The 27,992-nt window shown below is 45.8% G+C and overlaps 1 protein-coding gene across 1 annotated transcript in view; it reads right to left on the reverse strand.

The window, feature by feature from the left end:
• Positions 1 to 14,036, reverse strand: part of NR1I2 (nuclear receptor subfamily 1, group I, member 2) — a 15,166-nt gene extending 1,130 nt beyond the window's left edge. The window contains exons 1-8 of the mRNA XM_006884316.1: positions 13,843 to 14,036; positions 11,829 to 11,962; positions 9,065 to 9,255; positions 7,707 to 7,978; positions 3,427 to 3,569; positions 3,012 to 3,128; positions 2,614 to 2,719; positions 3 to 116 (exon numbers count right to left, since the gene is read on the reverse strand). Of these exons, the coding sequence (XP_006884378.1) occupies positions 3 to 116; positions 2,614 to 2,719; positions 3,012 to 3,128; positions 3,427 to 3,569; positions 7,707 to 7,978; positions 9,065 to 9,255; positions 11,829 to 11,962; positions 13,843 to 13,874 (1,109 nt within the window). The 5' untranslated portion in view covers positions 13,875 to 14,036. The remainder of the gene's footprint in view (positions 1 to 2; positions 117 to 2,613; positions 2,720 to 3,011; positions 3,129 to 3,426; positions 3,570 to 7,706; positions 7,979 to 9,064; positions 9,256 to 11,828; positions 11,963 to 13,842) is intronic.
• Positions 14,037 to 27,992: the final 13,956 nt, after the last annotated feature.

The raw sequence follows: 27,992 nt of genomic DNA on the forward strand, positions 1-27,992 counted from the left end.
GCATGAGGGGCGTGGCAAAGGGGTGGATGTCCTCAATACGCAGCAGCCGCTGCGTGTGCTGGGCGTTGATGCTCCGCAGCTCGGTGAGCATGGCCATGATCTTCAGGAACAGGAACCTGAGGATCAGCCAGAGGAAAGGCTGGGGTGCACCCCACCCACCCCAACCCACTGCCCTGGGGCAGCTCTCAGGCTGCCTCGTGTCAGCCAGGAGCCAGGGCCTGGCTCAATGTCTTAAGCTGTCTCTTCAGCCAAGAGGCAGGAAGGTCAGAACCCAGGACGCTCCCCACTCCTGTTCCCTCTACTGAGCTGTGTCTTCCAAGAGAATTCAGTGTGTGCTGCGGGGGCGGGGAGAATCTGACACCACAAGCACCAAATTCATAGGCTAATTTTTAAAAAGAGCCCAAGTGGTGGAGAGACAGCACAGAGGAGAGGAAGGCCCGGATGAGATGGATTGTTGTGGTAACTGGGGCAATGGGGGAGGTGTATCAGAGTCAGTGAGACTGGCTCAGGAGCTCAGAGCCGCTGTACATAGGGTCAGTATGAGTCGCAGGCAACTCGATTGCATATAACCACCACCACCACCACAACAACAACAACGTCAGGGAGCTAGGACAGAGGGTTAATGGGTGGAAGTGGCAGCTACAGGCCACACGTCTTGCCTTGTTCTAGCTTTGGATCTGACTTGTCTATGATGTGCTTCTTGACTCAGTGTGTTTGTCCACCGTGAAGAAGAAAGCTGCTACCTCCGGGCCGCTGGCTCCACTCACCCGGGGCCTGACGGACCACAGGCACGGCAGCCCTCAGGACTCCAGGTGGTAAGCCAAGCAGGCAGCTGGTACCAGCCCGCCTGGGAAGGGCTTGAGGTGTGAATTCACGTGCCCAGAGCTGGCCAGAACCGCTGCCCTGCGTGGACTCAGTGGCCATCTGACCGGATCCTCGGACATCAGATGGGCATGAGGCCACCGTGACTGCTCAGGGCCAGGGAGGGGGAGGAAGGCCTGTAAGGACAAAGTCCTGAGCACAGCCTCCTTTCGGCATTGCCCTGCCGCTGCTCCCTCGGGCCTTTCCTGGGTAGTGACAACCTGCAGAGCATGGAGGAGGTGGTGGTGCTGTTTCTACACAGACTCCCAGCTGACTGACTAGCGGTTTTCAGAGGCTGTAAATGACATGGAAGGAAGTTGTCTGGCTTTCTCCTGCAGAGCCTCTGGAGGATCCAAATTGCATGCCTTTGGGTAAGCAGCACAACTAAGCCACCAGAGCTCCCTGGGACTTAGGAATCCAGGCTCTGAAAGCCTGAGTCGCCTCCTGATTCTGCTCCTCTGTGGGCCCCTGCACAGTTTTCCTGAGCCTCGGTTCCTTTGCAGAACAAAGACAATGACAGTCTCCTGCTTCAAAGGGTTCTTTGAAGGATTACAGTTGGAAATATATGTAAACTGCTTAGCACATGGACTGGTACTTGCCAATGAAGGTGAGCTATTAGATATGTCCGCTGCCAGCAAGTTGGTTCCAACACACACCCTCCATCAGGTTTCCGAGACCATTAATCTTTATGGAAAAAGATTGCCCGTCTTTCTTCCATAAAGGCAGCTGTTGGATTTGAACCACTGACCTATCAGCTAATGGCCCAAATGTATCACACACTACCATGGAGACATCCAAAAGACCAAACAAATCTGTCCCAGAAGAAGTGTAGGCAACGTGCCCCTGAAAGTAAAGAGAGTGAAACGGAATGTTTTAGGCACATTATCAGAAGTGGTCAGTCCCTGGAGAAGGACATGATGCTTAGAAAAGTCGAGGGTCTGTGAAAAAGAAAAGTTGGATTGACCCGGGGACTCAGCAGTGGGCTCATGCAGGGCAGACACTGTGAGGACGGTGCAGCACTGTCCACGGGGCCACTACAAGGTGGAGCCAATTAGATGGCATTATGCCCTAACAACATGGCATATGTTGGCCAACAGCACCAGATAGATGATAGATCGATCGACTGGTAGAGTGATAGATCAGTAGAGAGATGAGATAAATAGATGATAGATAAATGATAGATGGTTGAGAGAGAAATAGAGATGATAGATGATTGATAGATGATAGGCAAAGAAATAGAGATGATAGATGATAGATATAGAGAATAGATACATGATAGATAATATATGATGATGATGATGATAGATAGATAGATAGATGATAGATAGATAGATAGATAGATAGATAGATAGATAGATAGATAGATATAGATCTCTCCCATTAATTATTATTGTTGTTGCTGTCTTTATTGTCACCACTATTATGACTGGCTATTCCTAGAAGGCCCTATGGAATCCTCAGGAGAACATCTCCACCTTTGATAACACACATGTGGAGGAGCCTGGCCAGACCTCGAGGTGGCTCGGGGATAAGTGTTCTCTCACCTGGCCAAAGCCTCAGATCCCTGAAGTTGCCCCACTGTTTGGCTGACTGCACAGAAGACTCACTCAGTGGGGCTCACAGCCCCATAGCCCTGGTCATCAGAGGCTGAGTGAGGGATTCTTGTCTGTTCTCCTCGAGGTCAAGGTCAAAGGCAGGTGCAGTTAGCACACCCCTCTCCCTGGAATTCCTCTCTCCCTGAGCTTAGCTCACCTATGGGCGGGCTGGGGCCGCTTGCACTCAATGTAGGCCTTCAAGGTGATGGCAAAGCGTTCCTGCAGCTGGTCCACCACTCTGCGCTGTACCACCCCTGGGCGGTCTGCAGGGAGGGCAGGGTGGGGAGTCAGGGGCCAGCAAGGTGTGTCCACCCCAAGCTCATCCTGGCCCAGGGAGGAGAATTTGCCAGCCGAGCACCTTCAGGGGCTGGAGATGCCCAGGAGGCAAGCAAGGGGCAATGCTAGGTGAGCCAGGAGAAACCAGCAAAGGCCCCATCGGGGCTGTGCAGGTGCCAGAGCAAGGCCATCCAGGACCTTCCCTGGGAAAGTGGGGGTGGGGGTGAGGGGGTGCTGCTTCCTGCAAGTAAAGCTGAGGGGGACAGGGCAGGGCCCCACCTGGGGAGAAGAGGGAGATGGCCTGCATCAGCACGTACTCCTCCTTGTGCAGCTGCAGTTTCTTCAGCATGTAGTGGAATTTCAGCACAGGCTCCAGGAGAAGCTTCTGAAAGTCACCTGCGAGTAGGTGTGGCCAGAGCCGCACTTCTGGGGACGCTGACCCAGGAGCCAGCCCTCCCTCCTTTGTGCCAAGGACTTTTTCTCCATCATCCAGCCATCCTGTCTTACACCCCCAGGACGAGGCTACTTGGGATGTGGTAGCACGTGCCCCATCCCCACTCCCCAATTGAGCGTGAAATGTCAGGGTATAGAGATCTCAGTGGGAAATTGAGACTTGCCCCATCATGGAGCCTTCCCGTCCACAACAGTTGTGTTGCCCGCCCCCTCCCAGGGCGTTCAGGAGGCTCTCGGGTACCTGACGTGTTCTCCAGGCAGTAGGACAACTGGCCACACTCCCAGGTCCCGGTCTCTGCGTTAAACACTGTGTTGAATCTCAGCTGGCACAGCTCAAAGGTGGCCCCCTTCAGCAGGGAGATCTGATCCTCAATGGGCAAGTCCCTGGCAGCAAGACGGGGCAGGGGTCACAGCTCCCTGGGAAATCATCCACAGGCTGGGGGCAGCCCCCCTCCCATAATCCAGAGCTGACGGGGAGCGAGGGGAAGAGTGAGGGTGGGCTCTTTCCTCTGAGACTTATTGCCACGGCTTACCAATTGTATCTCTCCTGTTGTTCACAGGGTGATTTGTACTCAACATAACAACACTTAACAACAGCGCCTCCTCATAGCTGAGTGAACCACGTTACATGCATTTTTTTTAAAGAAAAAGTACATTGTCAGACCTTTCTTTCCATAAGCATCTCTGGCTGGGGCTCAAACCTCCAAACTTTCAGCTACCAACCAAACGTGCTATTTGTAACCTGAGGATTCCACAATACTGAGCTTCAAATGCTGTGGCATGGATCTCTTTCCTGTCTCCTAGGGCCTTCTTAGGGCCTGGCATCTGGCCCTGAAGCCCTCCTGCTAACACTTTCAAATCTGTCCTCCACCCCAGACTCACTGTCAAACTGTGGAAGGTTAAGGTCAGTGAACCCTAAACTGCCGTCTTTTACCTGCACCATGAAGGGGACAGTAATGCCTACCTCACTTCAGTAGTGGGTGATCATGAGAAATTGACATCAATGATTCTGGCAAGGGTTTGTTGACACCCACATTTCATTTCCCTTTTTTCCCAATTTATTGTTTTGGGTTCTTTTTTTTTTTCTTGGAGTGAAAGTTTACAAATCATTTTGGGTTTTCATCCAATTATTCATATACATTTTGCTTTATAACATTATTGTTGTTGTTGTTGTTATGTGCCATTGAGTCACCTGCGACTCATAGCAACCCTATGTATAACAGCCCTAAACCCTGCTCTGCCCTGTGCCAGTCACACTGTCTCTGACACTCCCATCCCTATTACCCTAGTCACTGAATCAATCCACCTCATAGAGGGTTTTCCTCTCCTGCGCTGTCCCTACACCCTCCCAAACATGATGTCCCTCTCCAAGGACTGGTCCCTCCGTGCAACATGTCCAAAGTATGTCAGACAAAGCTTCAGAATCCTTGCCTCCAAGGAGTAGCCTGGCTTCACCCTCTCCAGGACAAACTTGTTTTTGTTCTCCTAGCAGTCCATGGTATATTCAACACTCTTCTCCAGCACCACAGCTCAAAGGCATCAACTGTCCTTCTACCATTCCTAGTCATTGTCCAGCTCTCTGATGCATAGCATGTAATTACGAAGACATGGCCTTACGAAGAAGTGCACCTTAGTCTCCAGACTGACATTGTTGCTTTTCAGTACTTTGGAGAGGTCCCTGACTACAGACTTTCCCAATGCAATTCGTCTTTTGATTTCCTGGCTGCTGGTGCCAGGAGTGTTGACTGTAAAGTCAAGCCGACTGAAGGTGTTAACAATCTAAATCTCTTCATCATCTATTATGATGCTGTCAGCCTGCCCACTGGTGAGAATCTTTGTTTTCTTGATGTTGAGCTTCAATCTATATTGAAGGCTGCAGTCCTTGACTTTCTGAAGCAAGTGCTTCAGATACATTTGACTAATATGACTAACTTACTACAGTGTCTAATCAAGTTCTAAGGGAGCTCTGGTGTCCTGGTGATAAGGAGCTGCACTCTCATTCCAACGGCACACAATTTGAATCCACTGGTCGCTCCAAACATCCACATCCCTAAGGAGGGCTCTCATCCTGTTCTCTTCAACAAGTTGACCCCTCAGAGCCCGCAGCTCCTGGAATATAACCCTCCTTCAGCGTGCGAGAAGGCCAGGGCTTCCTGTCTGAGTGATACGGCTCCATCAGCCAGGCTGAGCCCAGCAAAGCAGTTAACCTAAGGAAAATGCCCAGCGCCATCTCCAGCCCTAACAGGCTGTGTGGTTCCCCCAATACAGAAAGTTCTGGGTTCTCCCACTACCTCCAGTTGCACTGTGGCTGCTGCCTCCATGCCTAGCTCTGAGAAGCCACAACAGCCCTTTGATTTTAAGAATGCCCCCCATCCCTCTGACTTCTCAGCCTTCTCTTGGCAGAAGACTTCTGGAGACCCAGACCCACCTTATTCCTCTCTTCTCATTGGGCTTCCTTCCCTCCCTCGCCAACTTTTTTTTTCTGTAGACTTGTCAACTTGTAACGGTTCACCCCAACAACAACCACGTGTACAGGATACTCCGAAGCCATCTTATTTTCTATGACAACCGCTCAAGGCAAGTATAATTAGTTCTCATTTAGCAGATGTGAAGGCTGAGAGAGCAAATGACTTGCCCACAGTCATAAAGCTAAGGAGTGATCCTGCAGGTGGGCAACTCCCAGCGGCTCTGGGTGCACCAGGCACCTCAGGGGCAGAACTAAGGAGGGTCTTTTGAGCACCACACACCCTACACCACAGCAGCTGTCAAATGGGCTCCAGCTCACAGCAACACAAGGGGTATCACGGTGGAACTGGGCTCCACAATGTTTCCAATGGCTGTTTTGTTGTTGCCAACGTTTTTTTTTTTTAAAAAAATAAAATTTGTAAGGGAGCTCTGGTGGCCTAGTGTCAAGAAGCTGAACTGCAATCCCAGAGGTACATGGTTCGAATCCACCAGATGCTCTGCTGGAGAAGGAGGGGCAATCTCCTCCTGTGCCAGTCAGATCTGATTTGACGGTACATGCACAAAAAATAATAAAATTTAAAAAAATTAAAAAATAAAATTTGTGATTATAATGAAAGAAGAAGACCCTTGCTGCAAATGGTCAAAGACTGCAGCCTTCACTATTAATTGAAGCTCAACATCAAGAAAACAAAGATTCTCACCACTGGGCCAATTGGTACCATTATGATAGATGGTGAAGGGATTTTTAACAGCTTCTGTTTGCTTGGCTATATAATAAACACTCTTGGTACCAGCAGCCAGGAAATTAAAAAGATGAGTTTCATTGAGAAAGTCTGTAGTCAGGGACCTCTCCAAAGTACTGAAGAGCAACTATGTCATTCTGGAGTCAAAGGTGCACCTGATCCAGGCCATAGTCTTTGCAATTACATGTTATGCATCAGAAAGTTGGACAATGACTAGGGATGATAGAAAGATAATCAATGCCTTTGAGCTGTGGTGCTGGAGAAGAGTGTTGAATATACCATGGACTGCTAGGAGAACAAACAGGTTCTTCCTAGAGAGGGTGAAACCAGGCTGCTCCTTGGTGGTAAGGATTCTGAGGCTTCATCTGACATACTTTGGACATGTTACGAGGCAAAGCCAGTCCTTAGAGAGGGATTTCATGCTTACAAAGGTGGAGGGATACTGCAGGAGAGGAAGACCCTCGATGAGATTGATTGATTCAGTAACTGGGGTAATCAGAGCTGGTGTGTCAGAGACGACAAAGTTGGCACAGGGTAGAGCAGGTTTCAGAGCTGTTGTACATAGGGTTACTATGAATCACAAGTGCCTTGATGACACATAACAACAACAAAGTTAGATTTTTATTCATTGTTGCACATTTTTACCCCCTCTCCCTCCCTTACCCCTCCTTCAGTTCACTTTTTTGTTTTTCTAAATATTCTTTCATTGTTGCACAATTACCTCTGTCCTCTCACTACCCCAGTCCTCTCTGCAATGTACCTCTTACTCTCAACTGCTGTCATATGTATAATGCCTAATAATATATTCCTTTAAACAGTTCTTTCCTTCGTCTGTTCCAGTGAAATGTTCATCTATCCACTCTTATCCTATTTTCTTCCCAACCGCCTATGTCAGACTTGCTTTATAACAGTGGTGTTATGCAATATTTGTCCTTTTGTGACTGAGATATTCAGCATAATGTCCTGCAGGGTCACCCATGTTGTGTAATGTTTTTTTAGTTCATTGTTTTTTCAGTGCTGCACAGTATTCCCTTGTAGGAATATACCATAGTTTTTCCATCCATTCATTTGTTGATGGGTACTTGGGTTACTTCTATTTCTTTGTTGTCAACTTTTTATGCTCAGGTCCCTCAAGCTGCATTTGAAACTCTAACCTTTCATTTAGCATTTGAGCACATTAACCATTTGCATCACCCTGAGACAACATCCTCCAGATTAAGGAGGATCTACCTCTGACCCTTGAAATGCATGACTGTTTTCTGTTCTTTTCCATACTTGCCAACAGCCTCCCTGCCCAGTTTCCATGTCCTACCTGAAGTAGGGAAGGACTTTGGCAAAGTTGATGATGCCTCTGAACATGTAGGTTGACATGTCAGCAAAGTGGGGCATCAGGGAAAAGACCTCCGTTCCGTTGTCAATTGAGGGCTTGTAGTTCCAGATGCTGCCATCCTTCCCCCGGAAGTGCAGAGAGACTGCCACTGGGCAGATATCTTTCCTGATGTGGTGCCATTTGGCCGCCGCTTCTCCTGTTAGTGCCTTCAGAGACTCTGAAACCTCACTGCCATCGCTAAACACCTCCGGCAGCTGGAGTACAAGAGAGGAGATACAGAAAAAGAGGACAGACAGGGTGGATTCTCACAAGCAGGGTTGTACTCACGTCCTGATGCACACACAGCCTCAGCCCCAGCTTAGCCTGGGTGAATGCATAACTGTGTTCCCACCCCTGGCCTTCTACCAGACCGTGAATTCATAATCACACACAGACAAGCTTGGTCAGAGAGGAGGCCAGCTCTCTGCCCCCATGTCAAGTGACAAAGGCCTTTTTCCATGACATGTGTCTCAAGCATCTCTCACTCTGGGCTTGGTGGAACTCAGAGAGAGGGTTCTGTAAGCTACAGATGGGGGGAAAAAATAGAATCTTGGAGTCACTGGGCTAATACAGTTTTCTGGGCTGAGCAGACCACCTGAGATACCTGCAAGTGAGGAGTGAGGGATAAGGTTTCTGAGAGCAAATGTGTGTGGCGCTGCTGTGCTCACTCATTGGATCAATAAATACTATATCACCTGGCCTCATAATGCCCTGAATGCCGACAGACTCTTGTTGTGGACCGTAGATCAGAACTGACCCATAGCTGACCCTCCAGTGGGTTTTCAGAGGTAGTAAATCACACAGGAGTTGACTGTCCATCTTTTCCACTGAGTAGCTGGCAGATTCAAACCTTTGGGTTAACAGCACAATTTCTTACCATGGATGAAGAATGGGCAATCTCCTTTTGTGTGATTTACTGTCTCTGAAAACCCACTGGAGGGTCGGCTATGAGTCCATTCCAACTTGATGGCAAATACCAAGGCCACCAGAGCTGGCAGCACTGGGAATCTTTTTTTCTTTAAGCTCCTTTTATAACTCAGCCCCTGATCCCATATGCTTTGAAGAGAGTGGTGGTTCTCAAATGTAAGCAAGTGTATCAGAATCGCCTAAGAGTCTTACTAAGACATAGATTGCTGACTCGCAGCCCTTGAATATTGGGGTAGCCAGAGAATGTGTATTTCCAGCAAATTCCCAATGCTGCTGCTGCTGCTGTCCTAGGCCCAAGCTTTCAGAGTTGCTGGGAGAAACAGGGGGTTTTGAGAATCTAGTACAGGAGCTGAGCCTGCTCTAAAACCTCATACCCGGTAATTCTTGAAATGGGTAAAGGTGGTATCGAAAGTTTTCATCTGTGCTTCCATCAGCTCATCAATCATCCTCTGCTGTTCTTCGGTCAGACTCTTTGCAGCCGATGGCGGCTGAGTCTGAACTCTTTCTCTCTTCTTCCTCTTGATCAAGGCCCGTCTCTGCTCCACGGCCGCATCAGACATGATCACTGTGGACAGGCAGAGGCAGGCTCAGGTGCACAGCCTTGTCTGCAGCACCTGAGCCAGAGACACTTCCTAACTGTTACGTCCGGACAGGGGGCCAAAGGGGAGCATGAAGAATTCAAAGAATTCACAAGTTGACAAGAAGAGTGAACAGCAGGGCCCACCTGGCAGAACCAACAGATGAACCGTAAATCACAATGGAATGTCCCTCTCTTTCCTCCCTAAAGCCCCTGTTATAAAAACCCTCCCTGATAATGTTCAAAGTGCATCTTCCTCCTTCTGCATCTTCAAAATGAGGAACCTCGCCCGGGAGCCCCCCTAATAAAGCTGGTTTTAAGCTTTCTCTCTTGTTCTCTGATTTCTTAAGTCTGTAGCCTAACACTAACCCTCTAAGACAGACATTAGATCAAAGACAAAGTACTAGTGACAGGAATTTGCATTTTTTTCCCCCAGACCCAGGAAAGCCCTGGGTCCTCTGGACATCAAACTAGTTCCAGATACAGATATGGTGCATCTGGAGCTGCTGTCCACTGTGCATTGAGACATTACAGAACAGAGGAAAGAGTGCAGGCTTTGGAGTCAGATGGTCCCAGGTTTGAGTCAAACTCCTGTACTTACTAGCTGTATGTGACCTCGAACAAGTTCCTTAACCTCTGTTGCCTTCAGATTTCTTCATGGTAATTTGGAGTAAGAACAGCAGTAATGTTGTTGTTGTTGTTGTTGCTATGTGCCATCAAGTTGCTTGCAACTCATAGCGATCCTATGTATAAGAGCCCTAAACCCTGTTCTATCCTGTGCCAACCTCTCTGTCTCTGACACACCTACTCCCATTACCCAACCATTGCATCGATCCATCTCATTGAGGGACTTCCTCTCTTGCGCTGTCCCTCTACCCTCCCAAACATGATGTCCCTCTCCAAAGACTTGACCCTCCTTGCAACATGCCCAAAGTATGTCAGATGAAGCCTCAGAATCCTAGCCTCCAAGGAGCAGCCCGGTTTCACCCTCTCCTGGATGAACTTGTTTGTTCTCCTAGCAGTCCATGGTATAATCAATACTCTTCTCCAGCACCACAGCTCAAAGGCATCCACTCTCTATCTATCAACCTTATTCCCTGCCCAGCTCTCTGATGCATAGCACATAATTGTGAAGACTATGGCCTGGATCAGTGCACCTTAGTCTCCAGCCTGACGTCATTGCTCTTCAGTACTATGGAGAGATCTCTGACAGCCGACTTTCCCAATGCAATTTGTCTCTTGGTTTCCTGGCTGCTGGTACCAAGAGGGTTAATTATGGAACTAAAACTGTTAACCATCTCAATAGGTTCCTGTGTAGTAATAGGAAAAGTAACTAGTTAACAGTTAGTTAATACCTCAGGCTGCAGTTCTAGGGACACATTGCATGGAAAGGGCCCAATATAGTTCCTGGTACATCATTCATGTTGCCCCTGATGTTACTATTTTCTAGTGGATTTGATACCCACCAGACAAAGTGTCCAAAGGACTCTAGATCTTTCAGTCCCAGGAGCGCTGAACTACCTCTTAACAAGAAATATGAGCCCATTTCTCCCCCCCCCCCAAAAAAAAGAGAATATACGCGCTGTCCGTTTAAACTTTGAGTCTTCCATGAATTTCTGGACCCCCCTCTTGTGGACAGAACAAAGCTTTAGGGGCCCTTCGAGGGGTGAGATCGATTTCTATTCAGCAGGAACAAGGTCTTTTTGAGTACTTGTAACCATTTGTGGATTTGTCTACTAACTGAAAGATTTGAGTCCACCCAGTCTCTGGGGAGGAGAAGCCTAAAAACTACTACCCCAGATCAGCCACGGAAATCATTCTGCTCTGACATATATGGGGTCCTCATGAATCAGAAGTGACCCAATCCCAGATGGTTTTATCCGTAGCAACAGCCAGATGAGGGTACCACCCCCACCCCTACCCCCACCCCCCATCTAGTCTCAGGAAAGGCTCCCAGTCCACAAGCCCAGAGAACACATACCCTGAGGGACACTGCCCTGGCCTGGGTCACTCTGTGACTCACAAAGACAGTTTCTGGGAGCTTCTAGTCTTTTCCTCCATGAACTTTAATCCCAGAATGCCCCGTGGATATAAATAACCAAAGCTTAGCAGAGTAACCCTTATCTATTTGCAAACAGTGCCCTATAAGGACTCTGGGGCTGGGACAACTTGTGAACTCTAGCAGCTGGAAAGTCACGTCATCTCACGTCATATGTCACCTGCTTTTGCTCCTAAACGGCCCCCTGTTTGTTGAAACAGCATGAAGAAAAGAAGGGGACAGAAAAGAGGGGCATCTGAGTGGAAAGATGCACACTGTACGTCCTGAAACAACAACAAAAAATGGCCTCCCTTTCTCAAAGTCCCTAGAATGGAACAAGGTGGTTGCAGGCAGATGCCCTGTGAGGTCTTCTCCACATGCCAAAAGCAGAGACCTCAAGCCGAAGCCTACACGCCTGGGCCTGCGCTTGGCACGTGTGCGTGCTCAAGGATGCACCAGGCTCGTGGTGGCGCAGGCGTCCTGCGCCGCCCACCTCATAGTCCCCAGGCCACCCCGCACTCACTCTCCTTCTTCATGCCGCTCTCCAGGCACTTGCGCAGGCGGCAGGCCTGGCATTGCCTCCGCGTCTTGCGTGTGATCTCACAGGTGCCCTTCCGGAAGCAGCACCGCAGCCGCACATTGCGTTTCATGGCCCTCCTGTGAGAGAAGGCGCAGGGGAGTCAGGCTGCAGGGCTCACCCTGGCTCCCGTGTGAGTCAGGGGGCTCCACCTCCCCCTCTTTATCCCTATCCCACTCTGGGAGCACTAGTCACACCCTCTGTGGGCCCAGCCTTTGCTTCCTGAGTTGGGTGGGGGTTTGTAGGTGGTAGAATCCAGCCAGAACTTCTGTCTGTCCTCTGTCTCCTTGAAAGCACACGAGTCAGCAAGTGAAGAAGACAGGAATGAGACTGCTCCTGCCACGTTCAGACAGGAAATCAGGCCTTTGAAGCCACTGAACCACCTCTGGGGCTTCCCCTTTAGGTCCATCCCATGCCGTGCCTTCCTCCCTCCTTGACACATTCCTGGACTCACACACATTACACCTCCAGAAGGGGGCCGGGGAGAGTTTCCTCCCAGGTTGGCCTCCTTCCTGCATGTTCTTCTGATTCGAGGCAGTTGTTGTGTGGTGTCGAGTGGGAACCTACTCAAAGCTGCCTCCAGTGGGTTTTCAGAGGCAATTGTTCAGGAAGAGGTTGCCCGTCTTTGTCCCAAAGAGCAGCTGGTGGACTTAAACTATGTGCCTTTGGGATTGCAGCGCAGCATCTCACAAGGAAACACAAGCCCAACAGCATAAGCATAAGAAACTTCTTCCCTCCCAGCACTCCCTTTTAAGATTGAGGAGTGGAGTTGGGTGGGGATGTGAGGACCAGGGAGGAAAAAGGTTAATACATGGGACACTTCCAAAGCTTCCCTATTGAAAGAATAGGGGCTCCTGCTTGACCTAGTGAGGCAAAGAGGTTCATTCAGATCCTAGAAGAGTGGCAGGGGCAGGTGCCAGGTCTGTGACCTTCCCACAGTTGCATAGTCCCCTATAAAAATGACAAGGTGCCTGCCTTACTCCTCCCCACTGTCTGTACATCCCAGCATCCCCCATAGAAGACGCAGTCATGGGACTCTAGTTTGTTATTTTTCACCAGTGTCTAGAAAGAAACAAATTCTGCCTGGGCTCTGGTTGTCCCAGCCATGCAGAAAATAAAGGCAGGAAAATAAAGGAACAGATCAGAGTGGCCCAAGGAGCAGGGTGTGACTGGGTTTGGAAGTGGAGCTGCCTGTGTGGAGGGGCAGGCATGCGCTCAGAATCCAGGCGAATGGCTTGCATCCAGTCCAGGGGTGGGGGGCAGCTCTTCATGGGTGTGAGTGCATGTGCACACACAAGCACCCCACCACCACACCTGCTAGCTCCAAAGCCCTTCCAGAATGGGCAAAAGAAAAATGGGAGCCACAGTTATGAAGGTCAAGGTGTTTTTCAGAGCCTTACAAATGTGGTTGTTATATCTTACCTGCCTGGTACAGAAGAGGAAAGTGAGACTTGGAGATACTAGACCACCATAAGCTCTTCAGGTAGATGACAACTGAAATGTGAATCCAGGGCTGCCTTTCACTCAACTCCACCCTCTTAATACATTGTGCCACCTCTTTCTGGAAGTTCCAGAGATGGACCTAAGCGAGGAGGGGACACGGGATTCTTGGACCCTAAGGCCATCTCCATGGACAGACGCTCTAGGTGGCCTCTTCTCTGCTGGCAGAACCAGATCCAGCACAGATGCCCACCTCCCTGTGGTCCTGCCTAGCTCAGAATTGGATCTGTCACTGCTGGTTAATGATCCATTCAGGGTGTGCTACAGGCTAGTCCTCTAGATGATATGGCATGGGGAGGAGGTTTGGGGCGCTTGTAAAGAGTTTCCTTACTATCTTCAGCCTATGAGTGGGGTTCTGGCTCCATGCTGCCATCATATGCCCCAAGGTGAGGATGGGAGGAATCCAGTCTGGAATTCAATCAAAAGAGAATGTGGGTGAGAGCGGACAGGGTAACTCTACCTGAAGAAGCCCTTGCATCCCTCACACGTCATGACGTTGAAGTGATATCCTGTAGCCTTGTCCCCACAGACACGGCAGGTTTGGGGCCCCTCGTTTTCTTCATCTACAGTGATGGTGAGGCTTCCAGGCACTGAGTCCGCTGGCTCACTGCGCCCACTCTCAGCACCGCTCCTGCTTTCTTCAGGGCTCACCTCCAGGCTGGTGTCTAGGTCTCTCAGACTAGAAATGAAAAAGCACAAGGAAGGATAAGGAGGGACAGTAAAATGTTGAGGCTCGAGAGGGCATACACTGTCCCTGCGTGCAAGGCTCACATTTGCTTCCAACAGCTGATCCCTCACGGAAGGTGTGAGCGTGGAGAAATAGAGATACACGAAGAGATTTATCTATGACATTTTGTAGACAATAACCAGGCCATGCAGTAGAATGTGCACGTAAGGACATGGCAGGAAGAATGTGAGAGGGGAGGAAGAGACAGGAAGGATACAGAAAAGGCTTCCTGGGGTGGATCATTAAGAGCACTGCTTGAGTGACAAGGATTAGGAGGCCATAAGCCAGTCATAGCCCTGAAGGGGTTGCAGCTAATGGAAACAGATATATAGTTCAGGATGATTACTAGAATGGGAGTGGGGGCTCCGGGGAAAGTGATCCTTCTTCAGGTGTGAAAACTCCTCTAGAGAGCATACCCACCAGAAAACAATAACATCAGGGACTATGGGGGAGCTCTGGTGGCCTAGTGGCAAGAAGCTGCACTGTAATCCCAGAGGTGTGCGGTTCGAATCCACCAGATGCTCTGCTGGAGAAGGAGGGACAATATCCTCCTGTACCACTCAGATCTGATTTGGTGGTACCCACAAAAAAAAATAATAAAATTTTTGGAAGCAGGAGTGGCATCCACTTCCAAAATAGCTTGCCTCTGGAAACCCTATGAACCTGGAGAAAGGATGAAAGTTATACAGGTGTCCAGGTCTTTCATTCATAGGGTCACTATGACTCGATGGCATTTACCAACAACTACTATTTATTGAACTTTTATGATGTGCAAAGAACTATATTAGGCCCTTTAAATGCAATGTGTCCCTTGAACATCAGCTTGAGGTATTAACTGTTAGCCAATAGTAACAGGAACGACAGGAACCTATGACTGCCATTGTTACTCCAAATTACCATGAAGAAATCTGAAGGCAACAGAGGTTAAGGAATTTGTTCAAGGTCACATACAGCTAATAAGTGCAGAGACCGTGACTCAAACCTGGGACCATCTGATTCCAAAGCCTGCACTCTTTCCTCTGTTCTGTAATGTCTCAATGAACAGTGGACAGCAGCTCTGTTCTTTTCTTACCCAGGTTGGTGTCCAGAGGACACATTGTATATAGAAGGCCTAATAAAGTTCCTGGCACATCATAAATGTTCAAGAAATAGCTCCTGATGTTACTGTTTTCTGGGAGGTTTTATACCCATCACACATTGTCTCCCAAGAACTCTGAACTTTTCAGTCCCAGGAGGGCTGAACTACTGCTTAACAAGAAATATGAGCCCTACTCCCACCCACCCCCCAAAATATGAGAATATGAGCTGCGACCACTTAGGCTGCGAGTTTTCCATGGATAACCAAACATGTGGGGAATGAATTACAACAGATCCAAGATCAGGAAGCAGGGAAAAAAAATAGGTCTAGCTGGATGGAAGTGACTAGTCAGGGAAATTGTGCAAGTTTCTAGGTCACCCTGGGAAAATTTCACCTGGCGAATGGGACCAGAATTCTCTTTGAAATCAATACTGAGCACGGGGAAGAGCACTAGGGCACTATCATGTTTATAACTTTTCTCAAATGCCTGTCTCCCTAGGCCCCAATTCCTGAAGGCAACCAGGCCACAGATAGTGTGTGGACTTTTCTAAAACAAAAGTAAGACTTTTATCACTCCCCAAACATATGCACACATAAAGATAAGTTAAAATTGTGCCTACTCCCCAACATCAGTTCTCCAGAAATTCCTAAGACAATAAAATGACGTGAAACTTGGGCAGGTGTGTGAGGGATCCATCTAATACTTAACTCATAATCCTGACCTCAGACAAGCTTGCAGACAAGTGAATTCTTTGAGTGTTTAAAATCCCAAGCTGATACTTTGATTTAAAGAGATCTTGAGTTGGACCTGCTCCCGGAAGCACTGAAGTAGATAAAATTCTCGTCTCTGGAGGAACTAACTTCTAGCCTTCATGTGACAAACTGCACAGATGATGCCTCAGAAGTACGTGCTATCACTCACAAATCATAAATCAAATTCTAACATGGCACCATGAACGAGAGACCAGAAGAGCAAAATACAGTAGATTAAACATTCAGGCCGCCTGAATTATCAAACACAAGCTTTGAAACACTTCAGTGTGCATCTTCAAAACAGAAGAGAGGCTGAAGACATAACAGCAAAATTGGAATGTTTGCTTTTTGTTTTATTTGCCATCAAGACAAAACGGACTCATAGCTGGCCCTCCAGTGGGTTTTTAGAGGTGGAAATCACCATGGGAAGAGACTGCCCATTTTCCTCTTGTGGAGCACCTGGTGGATTTGAACTGTGTGCTTTTCAGTTAGCAGCGCAAAGCCCTACTAGACCCCCAGTTACTGTTAGTATGTATTGTCGAGTTAAAACTGATTCATGGTTGATCCTTCAGTTGGTTTTCAGAGGCTATAAATCACACAGAAGGAGATTGCTCATCTTTATCTGATAGAGCAGCTGGTGGATTTGAACTTCATGCCTTTGAGTTGTCAGAATAATTCCTTACCACTAGGCCACCAGAGCTCCCTTAATACTGGCATGTTGTTGTTCCTGAGTGCAGCTGAGTTGGAACTAAGGCATAGCTGACCTTGTGGTGGGTTTTCAGAGCCAGTAAATCACATGGGAGGAGATTGTCTATCTTTCTCCTTTGGAGCAGCTGGCTGATTTGAATGGTGTGCCTTTGGATTATTGGTAAAATTCCTTATCATTAAGGCAAATTTATGATATACAATCTGAGCAATGACAATACAACTGTAGTGTCTTTGGGCCAGAAAAAAGTAAATCATAACTAAATACTGAAGCTTTTGACGTATTTTTGGCAGGTTGCAAAGCAGGATCAGTCCTTGGAGAGGGATACCATGGGAGGGTGGAGGGACAGCGCAGGAGAGGAAGACCCTCGATGAGATGGATTGATTCAGTGCTGGGATAATGGGGGTAGAAATGTTAGAGACAGTGACATTGGCATGGGCTAGAGCAGGGTTTAGGGCTATTATACATAGGGTCACTATGAGTTGCGGGTGACTCCATGGCACATAACAACATAAACAATGAATCCTTCACTTAGTAACATCGTTTGACATGCTTCTCTCAGGAACTGACAGATCAAATAGCCAAAAATTATATCACACAATTTGAAAAACTAAACAGGATAGTTATCTGATAAATAGATAAACTGCATCCAACAGTTTCAGAAAATATGTTCTTTTCAAATTTACACAGAATTTATAAAAACTGTGTACATTCTAGTCCATAAAATAAGGGCAGGCAATTTCAAAGGTCAGGAATCATACAGAATTTATTTTTTAATAACAAAGTTGAGTTAGATCAATAAAAGAGAAAAAAGATTTTGTTTAACAATTAAGATACACACTTTAAAAAGACTCTTGTGCCTAAAAACAAAGATAATACAACATATAAAATTGGAAAATAACAAAAATTCTGTTGTTTGGTGCTACGTTGATTCTGACTTACTACCTCATGTGACAGGGTGGGCCTCCCTGTGGGGTTTTCTAGGCTGTAATGTTTGTGGACAATGACTAAGGATGACAGAAGAAAAATCAGTGATTCCAGGTGTGGTGCTGGAGAAGAGGCTTGAACTTACCATGAACCACCAAGAAAACAAATAGGTCTGTCTTGGAGAGGGTGAAACTAAGTTTCTCCCTGGAGGCTAGGATTTTGAAGCGCCATCTCACATACTTCTGGCATGTGGCCAGGCGATACCTGTCCCTGGAGAAGGACATCATGTTTGGGAGGGTGGAGGGACAGTGCAGGAGAGAGAGACCCTAGATAAAATGGATTGATGCAGTGACTGGGGCAATGGGACTAGGTGAAGTTGGAGTCAGTGAGACAGGCTCAGGACAAGGCAGGCTTCAGAGCTGCTGTACATATAGGGTCGTGATGAGTTGCAGGCAACTTGACAGCATGTAACAACAATGTTTATGGAAGCAGATTCCCAAGTCTTTTCTCCTTTGGAATCACTGGATGCATTTTAACCTTTTGGTTACCAGTTGAGCAATCCTTAAGCAAAAATCCTGCATTTCAAAAAGCACATAAGCAATAAGCAAACTTACAGCCACCATATAATGAACACACCTAGCCTAGCTTCAGGGGAGCTCTGGACGCATAACCAGTAGGAAATTGCACAGCTAATCCTGAGGCCACACACCCCTGGCAATTTGAATCCATTAGAGGCTCCTGGGGAGGAAAATGGGCAATACCCTCCTGTGTGATTTGTAGCCTTGAAAACCCCACTGGAAGTCAGCCATGAGTCCATTCCAAGTTGAAGGCAACAAATAAGCACCAGCTTTAATACTGGCCCCTACCAAAAGCACCAGGGAGCTCTGGGGGCCTTGTGGTAAGAAGCTCTGCTGCAATCCCAAAGGCACCAGCTGCTCCTCCGCTGGGGAAGGAGGACCATATCCTCCTGTGGGATTAACTGCCTCTGCAGACTCACCAGAGGGTCAGCTGTGGGTCGGTTCTGGCTCAATAGTACACAATAACAACTGCAAGCACCTGGGCTCCTCAGTTCTTATTAGGTGCTGCCAAGTCAGTTCCAATTCATAGAGGCCCCATCAGAGGTACATCAGAAAGAAGTAGATAGGGGGAAAAAAGAAGGAGGAAAGATCCTGGTCTGTGTCATCACCACAATCTCAGTGGAAGCTTAAACCCATTGCTGCAGGCACTAAGCCAATCTTTCTCATTGTGGGCCTTCCTCCCCCTGCCCACAATACTTTACTTTTCCAAGCAGGATGTTTTTCTCCTTGTCCCCTTTAATAATGTGCCTAAAGCATGTGAGATGCGGTCTCACCATCCTCAATCCCAGGAGAATTCTGGTTGCACTTCTTCCGAGGCAGATTTGTCTGTTCTTCTGGCAGTTCCCTGTATGTTCACAATTCGTAACCAACACCACCATTTAAAGGCATCAGTTCTCCTTCGGACTTCTTTACTTATTGTCCTACTGTCACATACATTTGAGGCTTGAAAACACCATAACTTGGATCAAGCTTGTCTCAGTTTTCACAGTTTTATTGTTGAACACTCTTATAGAGGTCCTTTGAAGTAGATTTTTCCAGTGCAACGTATCCGTTCATTTCTTTGCTGTTGTGTCCATGGACTTCTACTTTGCTGCCAAATTAAATGAAATCCTTGATAATTTCAGTCTTTGCTCTCTTTGTTATGATGTTGCTTATTGATCCAGTTGTGAGAATTTTTGTTTTCTTTATGCTGAAGTACAATCTGTAGGGAAGACCTTGATCGTCAATAAGCACTTCAGGTTCGTGTCATCTTCATTTTTCTAAGCAAGCTTGGGTCAGCCACATATTCCATGTTGTTAATAAGTTTTCTTCCAATCCTGATACTTCTTAGGAAACAGCTAATTCCAAGGGCAGGGAAAAATACATAAAACTTGACCTATAGCATAATAAGAGAGCCATGGTGGCCTAGTGGCAAGAAGCCACACTGCAATCCCAAAGGTGTGATGTTGAAGACCACCAGCCGCTCTGTGTGAGAAGGATGGAGCATCTCCTCCTGTGTGATTAACTGCCTCTGAAAACCCACCAGAGGGTCAGCTGTGGGCCAGTTCTGAGTCTATGATACACAAAACCAACATAGCATAGTTATGCAAGAAAGAAGAAAATACGCAAGGGGAAAAAAAAGACACAACAAAACACCTCATAAAAGCATATACCAAGTACACAGAAGCGTTAAGGGTTCTCCACTGGCCAAAGCTGGAACATTTTGAGCACCAAAATGATTATGTGCAATAATGAATAATAGACCATTGAAAAATAGGTAAAAAAATACCAGTGAGTAAAGAGTTGTTAGATCATAGAAATATTAAATAAACAAAATATGAAATAATTTAATAAACATTAAGTAATTACATAAAGAAAAGAAATATTAAGTAAAGAAAATAAATACTATAAATAAATATATACTGGTAAAGAAATAACAGATATACAGGTAATAAAGGTCTAAATAAATGACAGGTGGAGAAGGGAGGTTGGTTTATAGTTGAATGCTGAAAATAGACTGGCAAATGCCAACAGGAGGGCCAGCATTGGAAAAACCAGCATTTTGCCCCCATCATAGTAAAGACAGCATCAGGAAAGAAATGTCAGTGAAAACAATCTCTGGAGATGTTCTGACATGGAGAAGGAGGGCCCTTATGTAGCCTCTCTGCAGGCAGCTCACTAGTTGCAAGGGAGAAAGTACTATACAATGGAGAAGTCAGACATCTAGACCTGGTGATCAAAATTAACATGAACAACAAGGAATGGATGAACAGAGCTCACATCAAAATGTGGTCATCTGAGAAGCAAATGTTATCAACTACATCATTTAAAATCATTTACCATTTAAAAAATAGATGATGTAAAGATAATCATCAGACAAATGGAGAATATTTTCTTTTTCTCTGAAACGGGGGATTAGGTATATCCAAAGAGACAGAAAGTCCAAGGGAAGGGGAGAATGTGAGTTAATGACCATGGAGTTTCTTTTCAGGCTGATGGTTGAACAACTTTGTGACTACATTAAAAAAAATACCAGTGAATTTTAAATTGGTGAGTTTTAGGGTTATGGATTATATATCAATAAAAAAATCCTAATGAGAAAAAAAGGGACATTGTATTCTTAACAGGTGTCGATGTTAAGACAATCCATGTCAAAGGAGGTTAAAGCAGCATGAAGAGGCCCTGGTGGTTAAGACCATTGGCTACCAACCAAAAGACTGGCAGTTCAAAGCCACCAACAGCTCTACAGGAGGAAGACGCAGCTGTCTGCTTCTGTAATTTGTTATGGTTGTTGTTGTGTACCATCAAGTTGGAACCGGTCAATAGCTGACCCTCCAGCAGGTTTTCAAAGGCAGTAAATTACACGAGAGGAGATTGCCCATCCTTCTCCCACAGAGCAGCTGGTGGATTCAAACCAAGTGCCTTGGAAATTGCAGTGCAGATTCTTACCAGTAGGCCACCAGAGCTTCATTCTATAGGGCAATTTTACTCTATTCCATAGTGTAACTAGTGAGTTAGAATGACTTCGTGGCAGTGAGTTTGGTTGGGTTGGAAAAGGATATGACAACTACCTAGGTCCTCTACTGGGAGAAAATGCTTCTGAGCATATTATTAGGTCTTCTGACAAAATTGAACTACAAACACCTTAGATTGAGGAATTTTGTCAGTGTTAAAGTTACTGCAGTCAGTATCAAAGCTATTCTCTAGAAGTGATAATTACAACACAGACTTGCTTCTCACAAGTGAAGCTGAACAGATGATGTAGAACCAAGAAGATGAAAACAGTATTTTCCAAAGAGACTAGAAAAAATACATTTACTTAATAAACTCCACCTGGATCCCCCCATTTGCCTTAAAAAGGGGAGTTTGAATTTTAGACCAGAATCTTAGTGTTTGCAGATTGTTTTGTTTTGTTTTGTTTTGCTTGAGTTTACTATTGAAAAAACAGGCTCTGACATATTTTGTGCTTTGAGGAAAAAGCACCAGCCAGAAAGCTGTGACAGCTCGCCTCTGAATATGGCCCTTAATAAGCCAACCCGGCCTCCTCAGACTCACACCCATGCGTGTTCCTCCAAATCAAATCTGGTTTGGTTTTGTGACTTACTCTAACAACAATAAAATGTGATAGAAGAATCACAGTGTCAGATCTTGGCCTAATCTGTAAGAAGACCTGGTGCTTTCTGCAGTTGCCCTTTTGGTAACTACCAGGTAAAATAAGTGTCCCTACCGTTCTAATGTTAGGTGTCATCAAGTTGACTACAATTCATACCGACCTTATGAACAACAGATCTGAGCCTTGCCCTATCCTGTGCCATTCTCAATGTCTGAAATGCTCCAGCCCGTTGTTATAGCCCATTTTGCTGAGAGTCGCCTTCTCTTTCTCTGACCCTCCACCTTCCCCAGCATGATCTCTTTTCCCAAAGACTGGCCCATCCTGACAACATGCCCAAAGCGTGTGAGATAGAGTTGCACCATCCCTGCCTGTAAGGAGCTCTTTGGTTGTACTTCCTCCAGGACAGACTCGTCTCTTCTTTTGTCAGTCCATGGTATATGCAGCACTCTTCTCCAACTCCACAATTCAAAGGTATTGACTTTGAATTTCTGACTTACTAGTTGCCCAACTTTCAGATGCATAGAAAGCAAATGAAAAGATCATGACATGGATAAAGTACACCTTAGTCTTTACACATCCTGTTGTAGTAACCTTCAAAGAGTGGGTGTGGAGATGGCACAAGTAGAAGGAGGGCACAGGTAGGAGGAGGCCCTGGCAACCCAGCCTTCCAGCCAGCCCCTCTCAGCACTATATTTGAGTGAGTTCTCTTGGATGTTCCAGCCCTGTTGAGCCTCAGCCAATGTCATGTGGAGCAGAACTCTCCAGCTGAGCCCAGGCAGCACATGGAATCCTGCTAGAAAATGAAATATAATGGATTTCGTTGAGGAATCTCAATGAAGTTGAGGGAGGTCTGTTAAAGAGCAAGAGATCATGGAAAGAGAACCCCTAGAGTTTAGTCAGAAATAGATCATCTGAAGAAGTAAGTGGGGTGCCAGATGAAACTCGCAGTCCAGACTCTACGTCATCAGCTCGTCTTACAGAATGGTGCCCTGCGGGCAGGGAAATGACAGAGGTGAGGTGTCTGGTAGGTGCCAACCGCATCTCTCTTTCATGTGAATTTAATAAGGCCAATTAGAGGTGCAGGTTTAATTGAATACAGCTGTGTTTGCTGCTGAGCTTTGCACCTGCTCCTGGCTGTTACATAATCTGTGAAATCTAGCCAGCAGGGGGCCAAGCGAGCTTCTCTTGTAGTCACTGAAAAGAATATATTTCTTTGAGGAGGCCTGTGCAAAAGTAATTAATTACAAAATCGAGAGTACAGGTTGAATACCAAAGATGGGATTATGTTCTCAGCGAGGAAGACTAGTGATGAATTTGGTGCCTATACATGCCTGGGGCTTGAAGCTCACAGGCTGCACTGAGCACGCATACACGCCTTCTCTCTCATCATTGGGCGTGAAGAGTTCACATCGCTTAGGAGTCTCTAAGGCAGGGGGCACAAATGGCTAAGCGTTTGGCTGCTAGCAGAGAATGTGTTGACTGAAATGATAGACTTTCACTGGAAGAAGGGCCTAGCAATTTGTTTCCTACAGGTCACAGTTGTGAAAACCCTAAGAGGCAGAGATCTACTTTGCACACACAGGGTTGCCCTGAGTCACCATCAACTCCTGGCCACCTAGTAGCTGGTGAAGCCAGAATTTTAATCGTCAGTCTATTGAGTTTATCTTTCAATTGACTTGTCTAACCATTACTTGACTTTGCTGTGTAGATGGGTGGGAATATGTGAATGGGAAGTATTAGCCTATCCACAAAAGAATTTACAATTATTCTATAAGGGGATTGGCCAATCTTAACAATCTAAAAGGGGATTGGCTAATATCTCCAATAATTTGAACAATTTATTGAGCTTTAGCCACAGAGACAGATCCTCTGGCATCACTGAAGAGACATCAAGACAATGTAGCCCTTCCTGCTCTAGCTACCCCTATGGCAGCAACACCTATTGCTCAGCTGGAGACTTGAGGTGAGGGGGAACCTTCGTGAGGCGGGAAGAAATTATATGGCAGGACTGATAACTTTATTACAAAGAATAAACGGGGAGGGAAGCCAATAGTGGCAGGACTGAGAACTTGGAAACATCAAACCCCAAGGCTGTCTTGATTGTATTCTGTTATTAATCTGGATTATAACCTTTTTACTTCTGGTCTGCGAGCTATCCCTAAGACCCTCAGCTGTTTTACCACCATCTGGATTCTGGCTATAGCAGTAGATACCCAGAAACCTTGCTGCCACTCCATCACATCCAGAGATGTGGAGCCTTGTCACAGGCCCTCGGGAGGCTGCAAGTCCTGCCTTTCATGGCCAGAACATCTGGGATGTTCACCATTCATGATGGTGTCAGTAGTCCAGTAGATTGGACACACTGAAGGGAGGCTTTGTCGTCACCCTACAGCCTTGACATTCTAAGTAGAGGTTGATGCAAGCAGATGCCTGTATGTCAATATAGACCTGAAGTTTTTTTTCTGGAGCAGATGCTGTCTGCTTTTTTGCTGTCTCATTGGTGCTTTGCCTTCATATTTCAGTCTTTGTTGATGTTGCAGGCAACCCCTGGGTGATGCAAATGTTTAACAAATTCATTGCTAACTAGAAGGTTGAAGGTTTGAGTCTACTCAACACTTGCCTCAGAAAAAAGTCTTGGTGGTTAAAAAAAAAGAAAATCAGTCACTGCAAACAGTATGGAGGACATTCTACTCTGACATGTGGGATGGCTATGAGTCTGATGTCACTCAGTGACCCTGGAGAGGGTTAGTTTTTTGGTTTTTGGTTTTTGTTTGTCTGTTTCTTACTGGCCAGAACCTTTTACTAATCCTTTAGTGGTGTTATTTACTGCCTCTTAAGGGTCAGCGATGAGTTGGTTCTAACTTCATGGCACATAACAACAACAGTACCAGCTTTGGTGCAATCACAGTTTGAAGGGCTATAAGGTTGACTGGTCCTATACTCACCACTATGGAAAATCCCTTTCCTCTCCTCTCCTCTCCTCTCCTCTCCTCTCCTCTTCTCTCTCTCTCTTCCCCCCCCCTTTCTTTCTCTCTCTCTCTCTCGCTCTCTGTATGTAAGTAAGTAGCCTTCCCGGGCTGACTGTGCTTCTAGAAGTTTTAAACTGGTATGTGCACTAGATGGAGGATGGCTCTGGTCTGGTTGGTTGATGGTGAGAGTGGGCTGGGAGCCTCTTGTTGGAGCCAATGAGAGACCGGTGTGGGAGTTGGGGCTTTTTGAAAGTAATTTGTTTGAAATGAACACTTTCCTATGTGGTGCAGCACTTTTTGGTTATTTCGCTGTACTGAGGTAACCGGATTCCTGTGATATGAAACCGTGTGCCAGTGGTGCATCAAATGCCATAATGGTTACACATGCATGATTGACAATGTTTGGACAGGCTTGGAAGCAAGAGTGGCGTCCACTTCTTAAACATGCAAGTGGAAGCTCTATGAACTTAGAGGACAGTTGTTATAGAACAGGTTTAGGGTCTTTTGTTTATAGGGTCACTGCTCGATGACACTTAACAGCAACATATAAAGCCAGTCCCTTGTCTCTATTTTGGAGCTGGGTAAAGTGGTGGACTCTGTAAGATGGTGCTCTTGTTTTGGTTGAAGATCTATGTGGATTGTGCGGCTGCTTTTTATTCAAGCCTCTTGTTTAAAGTCAACAAGACCTCCTGGAGGGCCCTTATTTTTAAAAATTGGGCCTGTGCGATTACATTTTAATCCCTTGTTACTAAATTTTGGAGGAACATTCTTCTAAGTCATACAGCACTCTGGTCAATTTGCTGTGCTGAGGTAATCTGGGTTTGTTGTGACACGTGACACTGAATCTTGTGCCATTTGGGTCTCAAATGCCATAATGGAACAACTGTGCTATAGGTGTGCCAAACACCATAATGACTACCCATTGTGGGCAGTGTTTGGTGGAGCTCCCAAATCTGTTAAGGTTTGGAAGCAGGAGAGTCATCCACTTCCTAAACCACATGCCTCTGAAAACTCTATGAACTTGGAGAAACAAAAATAGTTATAGAATGGTTTCAGGTCTTTTGTTTATATACAATGGCAGCAAAAACAAAATGTCTATGGATATTAACAAGGAATATATATTTTGATAATATAACTATAAAGCTCTGAGGAAATAAAAGTGGAATGATGGTATTTGGAGGCTTATCATCCAAAAGCAATATTGTGTGAAACTTTTTCAGATCTTGAGTTGAACAAACCAACAAATTCATTTAAGAATCAGTTAAAGGATTTAAGCAATGATTGAATATAAAATTATATTAATGATTTGTTAATTTGTAAAACGTGTGGCTATGATTTTCTTTTTAAAGAGCTCCTATTTAGTCCTTACCTCTTAGAGAACCGTGCTGAAGGGTTTGCAGAGAACATTATGGGATGCCTGGTATTTCAATTCAAGTGATCCAGTGAGACTTTTGCTAACAGGTGGAGTGCAGTGGGTCATTGTATGCAAATACTCCTGGAGTGACAGAAAAAAAAAAGGTGAATAAACTACAAAAGTAGCATCTGTTTAGGAAATTTGGAGAGCTATGAATACAATGAAGACTAGACAAGCTTCTCTGTTTTAGAGAGGAGAGAGCACTTTTGAAGGGAAGTGACCTCCACTAGCTGTTATCTTTCCTCAAAGCATTTGCCAATTCTGGGCCTATGCATCTGAAAGTTGGGTGATGACTAAGGATGACAGGAGAAGAATCGATGCATTTGAGTTGTAATGTTGCAAAAGAGTACGGAAATCCCATGGATTGCCGATACAACACACCAGTGTTCTTCTTGGAGGCAAAGATGGTAAGACTGTCTCACATACTTTGACATGTTGTTAGAAGAAACCAGAACTCAGTGAAGAATATCATTCTTGAAAAGGTGGAGGGTCGGTTAAAGAGAAGAAGACTCTCAACAAGATGGATTGGCATAGTGACTGTAACTTTGGAATCAAATACGTCAGCCATGATGAGGACGACACAGGATAGGGCAGAGTTAGAGCTATTGTTCATTACATCACTATGGGTCACAGTTAACTCAACAGCACCTAACAACAATAACAACATCTGCTAAGGGAAAGAGAGGCCAGTGAATGGTTAGTGGTTTGTGATGCTGGCATGAGAGCCTAGAAATTGGAAGTGCCTACTACGTATGAGACGTTTCCCCTGTGAGTTAATTGCTAAAGTCTCAGATATACAGCACAGGACTGGATGTTTCTAAAAAGTGAGTAAGGAGCTGTACTGCCAACACAAAGGCATACAGTTCAAATCCACCAGCTGCTTCACAAGAGAAAGAGGGGCAATCTCCTCCCGTATCGTTTACAACCTCTAAAACCCTATTGGAGAGACAATTGGAAGCTGATTCCAACTCTAAAGCAAAGAGGATTTTTGGAGGGGTTTTTTGGGAGGTTTTAGAGCAGTACTTTAAAAACAAAAATCTCTTCTGCAGGTCTCCTGTATGAAAGACATCACCAGTCTTCCCCTTGAAACAACTGGAAGATTATGACACTGTGTCATAAAGGGTGCTAAAGACTTGAACATGCTCTGAAGGGCACAACTGAACCTCCTGCAGTCTTTCATTGTTGAAAAGATCGCTTATTCATTCAAAAGACTGACAAGATCATGCCAAAGGGCAGGGACAAGTAATAGGTAGGATAAATATCACTAAAGCTAGAACAGACCCTCGACCCAACATAATCACAGTTAAACTGAAGTGACTTACCTTCTCATCCCGCAAACTTAATAGAACAAGAGCCCTCTCTTCTAAAAGATATTACTTGGAAGTTCTCCAATTCTTTTATATTCAATGTCTGATGGACAATAAAAGTTCTCTAGACATGGGCAGAGGTAGGAAATGTGACTGACAATTTGGAGCCCTGACTGTGTATAGTGTATAACATGTCCAGCTGCTAACCAAAACGTCCTTAGTTCAAATCCAACAGCTAGCTGGTCTGAGAGAGAAAGATGGGCAGAGTCCTCCAGTAAAAATTTACAGTATAAGACACCTGAGGGAGGGTCACTCCAATCTGACCTGACTTGACAGCAGTGGGTGGGTATTAAGAGATAAGACAGACAGTAAAAGAAGTATATTCACAAATGTTCCAACTATTAAAAACAGCAAAGAAAGATTTAAAAATAATTGATTCATTTTAAGAAAATAGACAAATGGTTGAAAAGAAAGAAAATCTCAGGGAGAATTGCATTCTGTGGAAAAGTAAAGAATCTAGGACAGCCAACCCAAAGTTGGAGGTCTTATATTCCTTGAT

The sequence above is a fragment of the Elephantulus edwardii genome, unplaced genomic scaffold (genome assembly GCF_000299155.1).
Source record: "Elephantulus edwardii isolate Elephantulus edwardi_28Jun2011 unplaced genomic scaffold, EleEdw1.0 scaffold00032, whole genome shotgun sequence".
In the NCBI taxonomy this organism is placed as follows: Eukaryota; Metazoa; Chordata; class Mammalia; order Macroscelidea; family Macroscelididae; genus Elephantulus; species Elephantulus edwardii.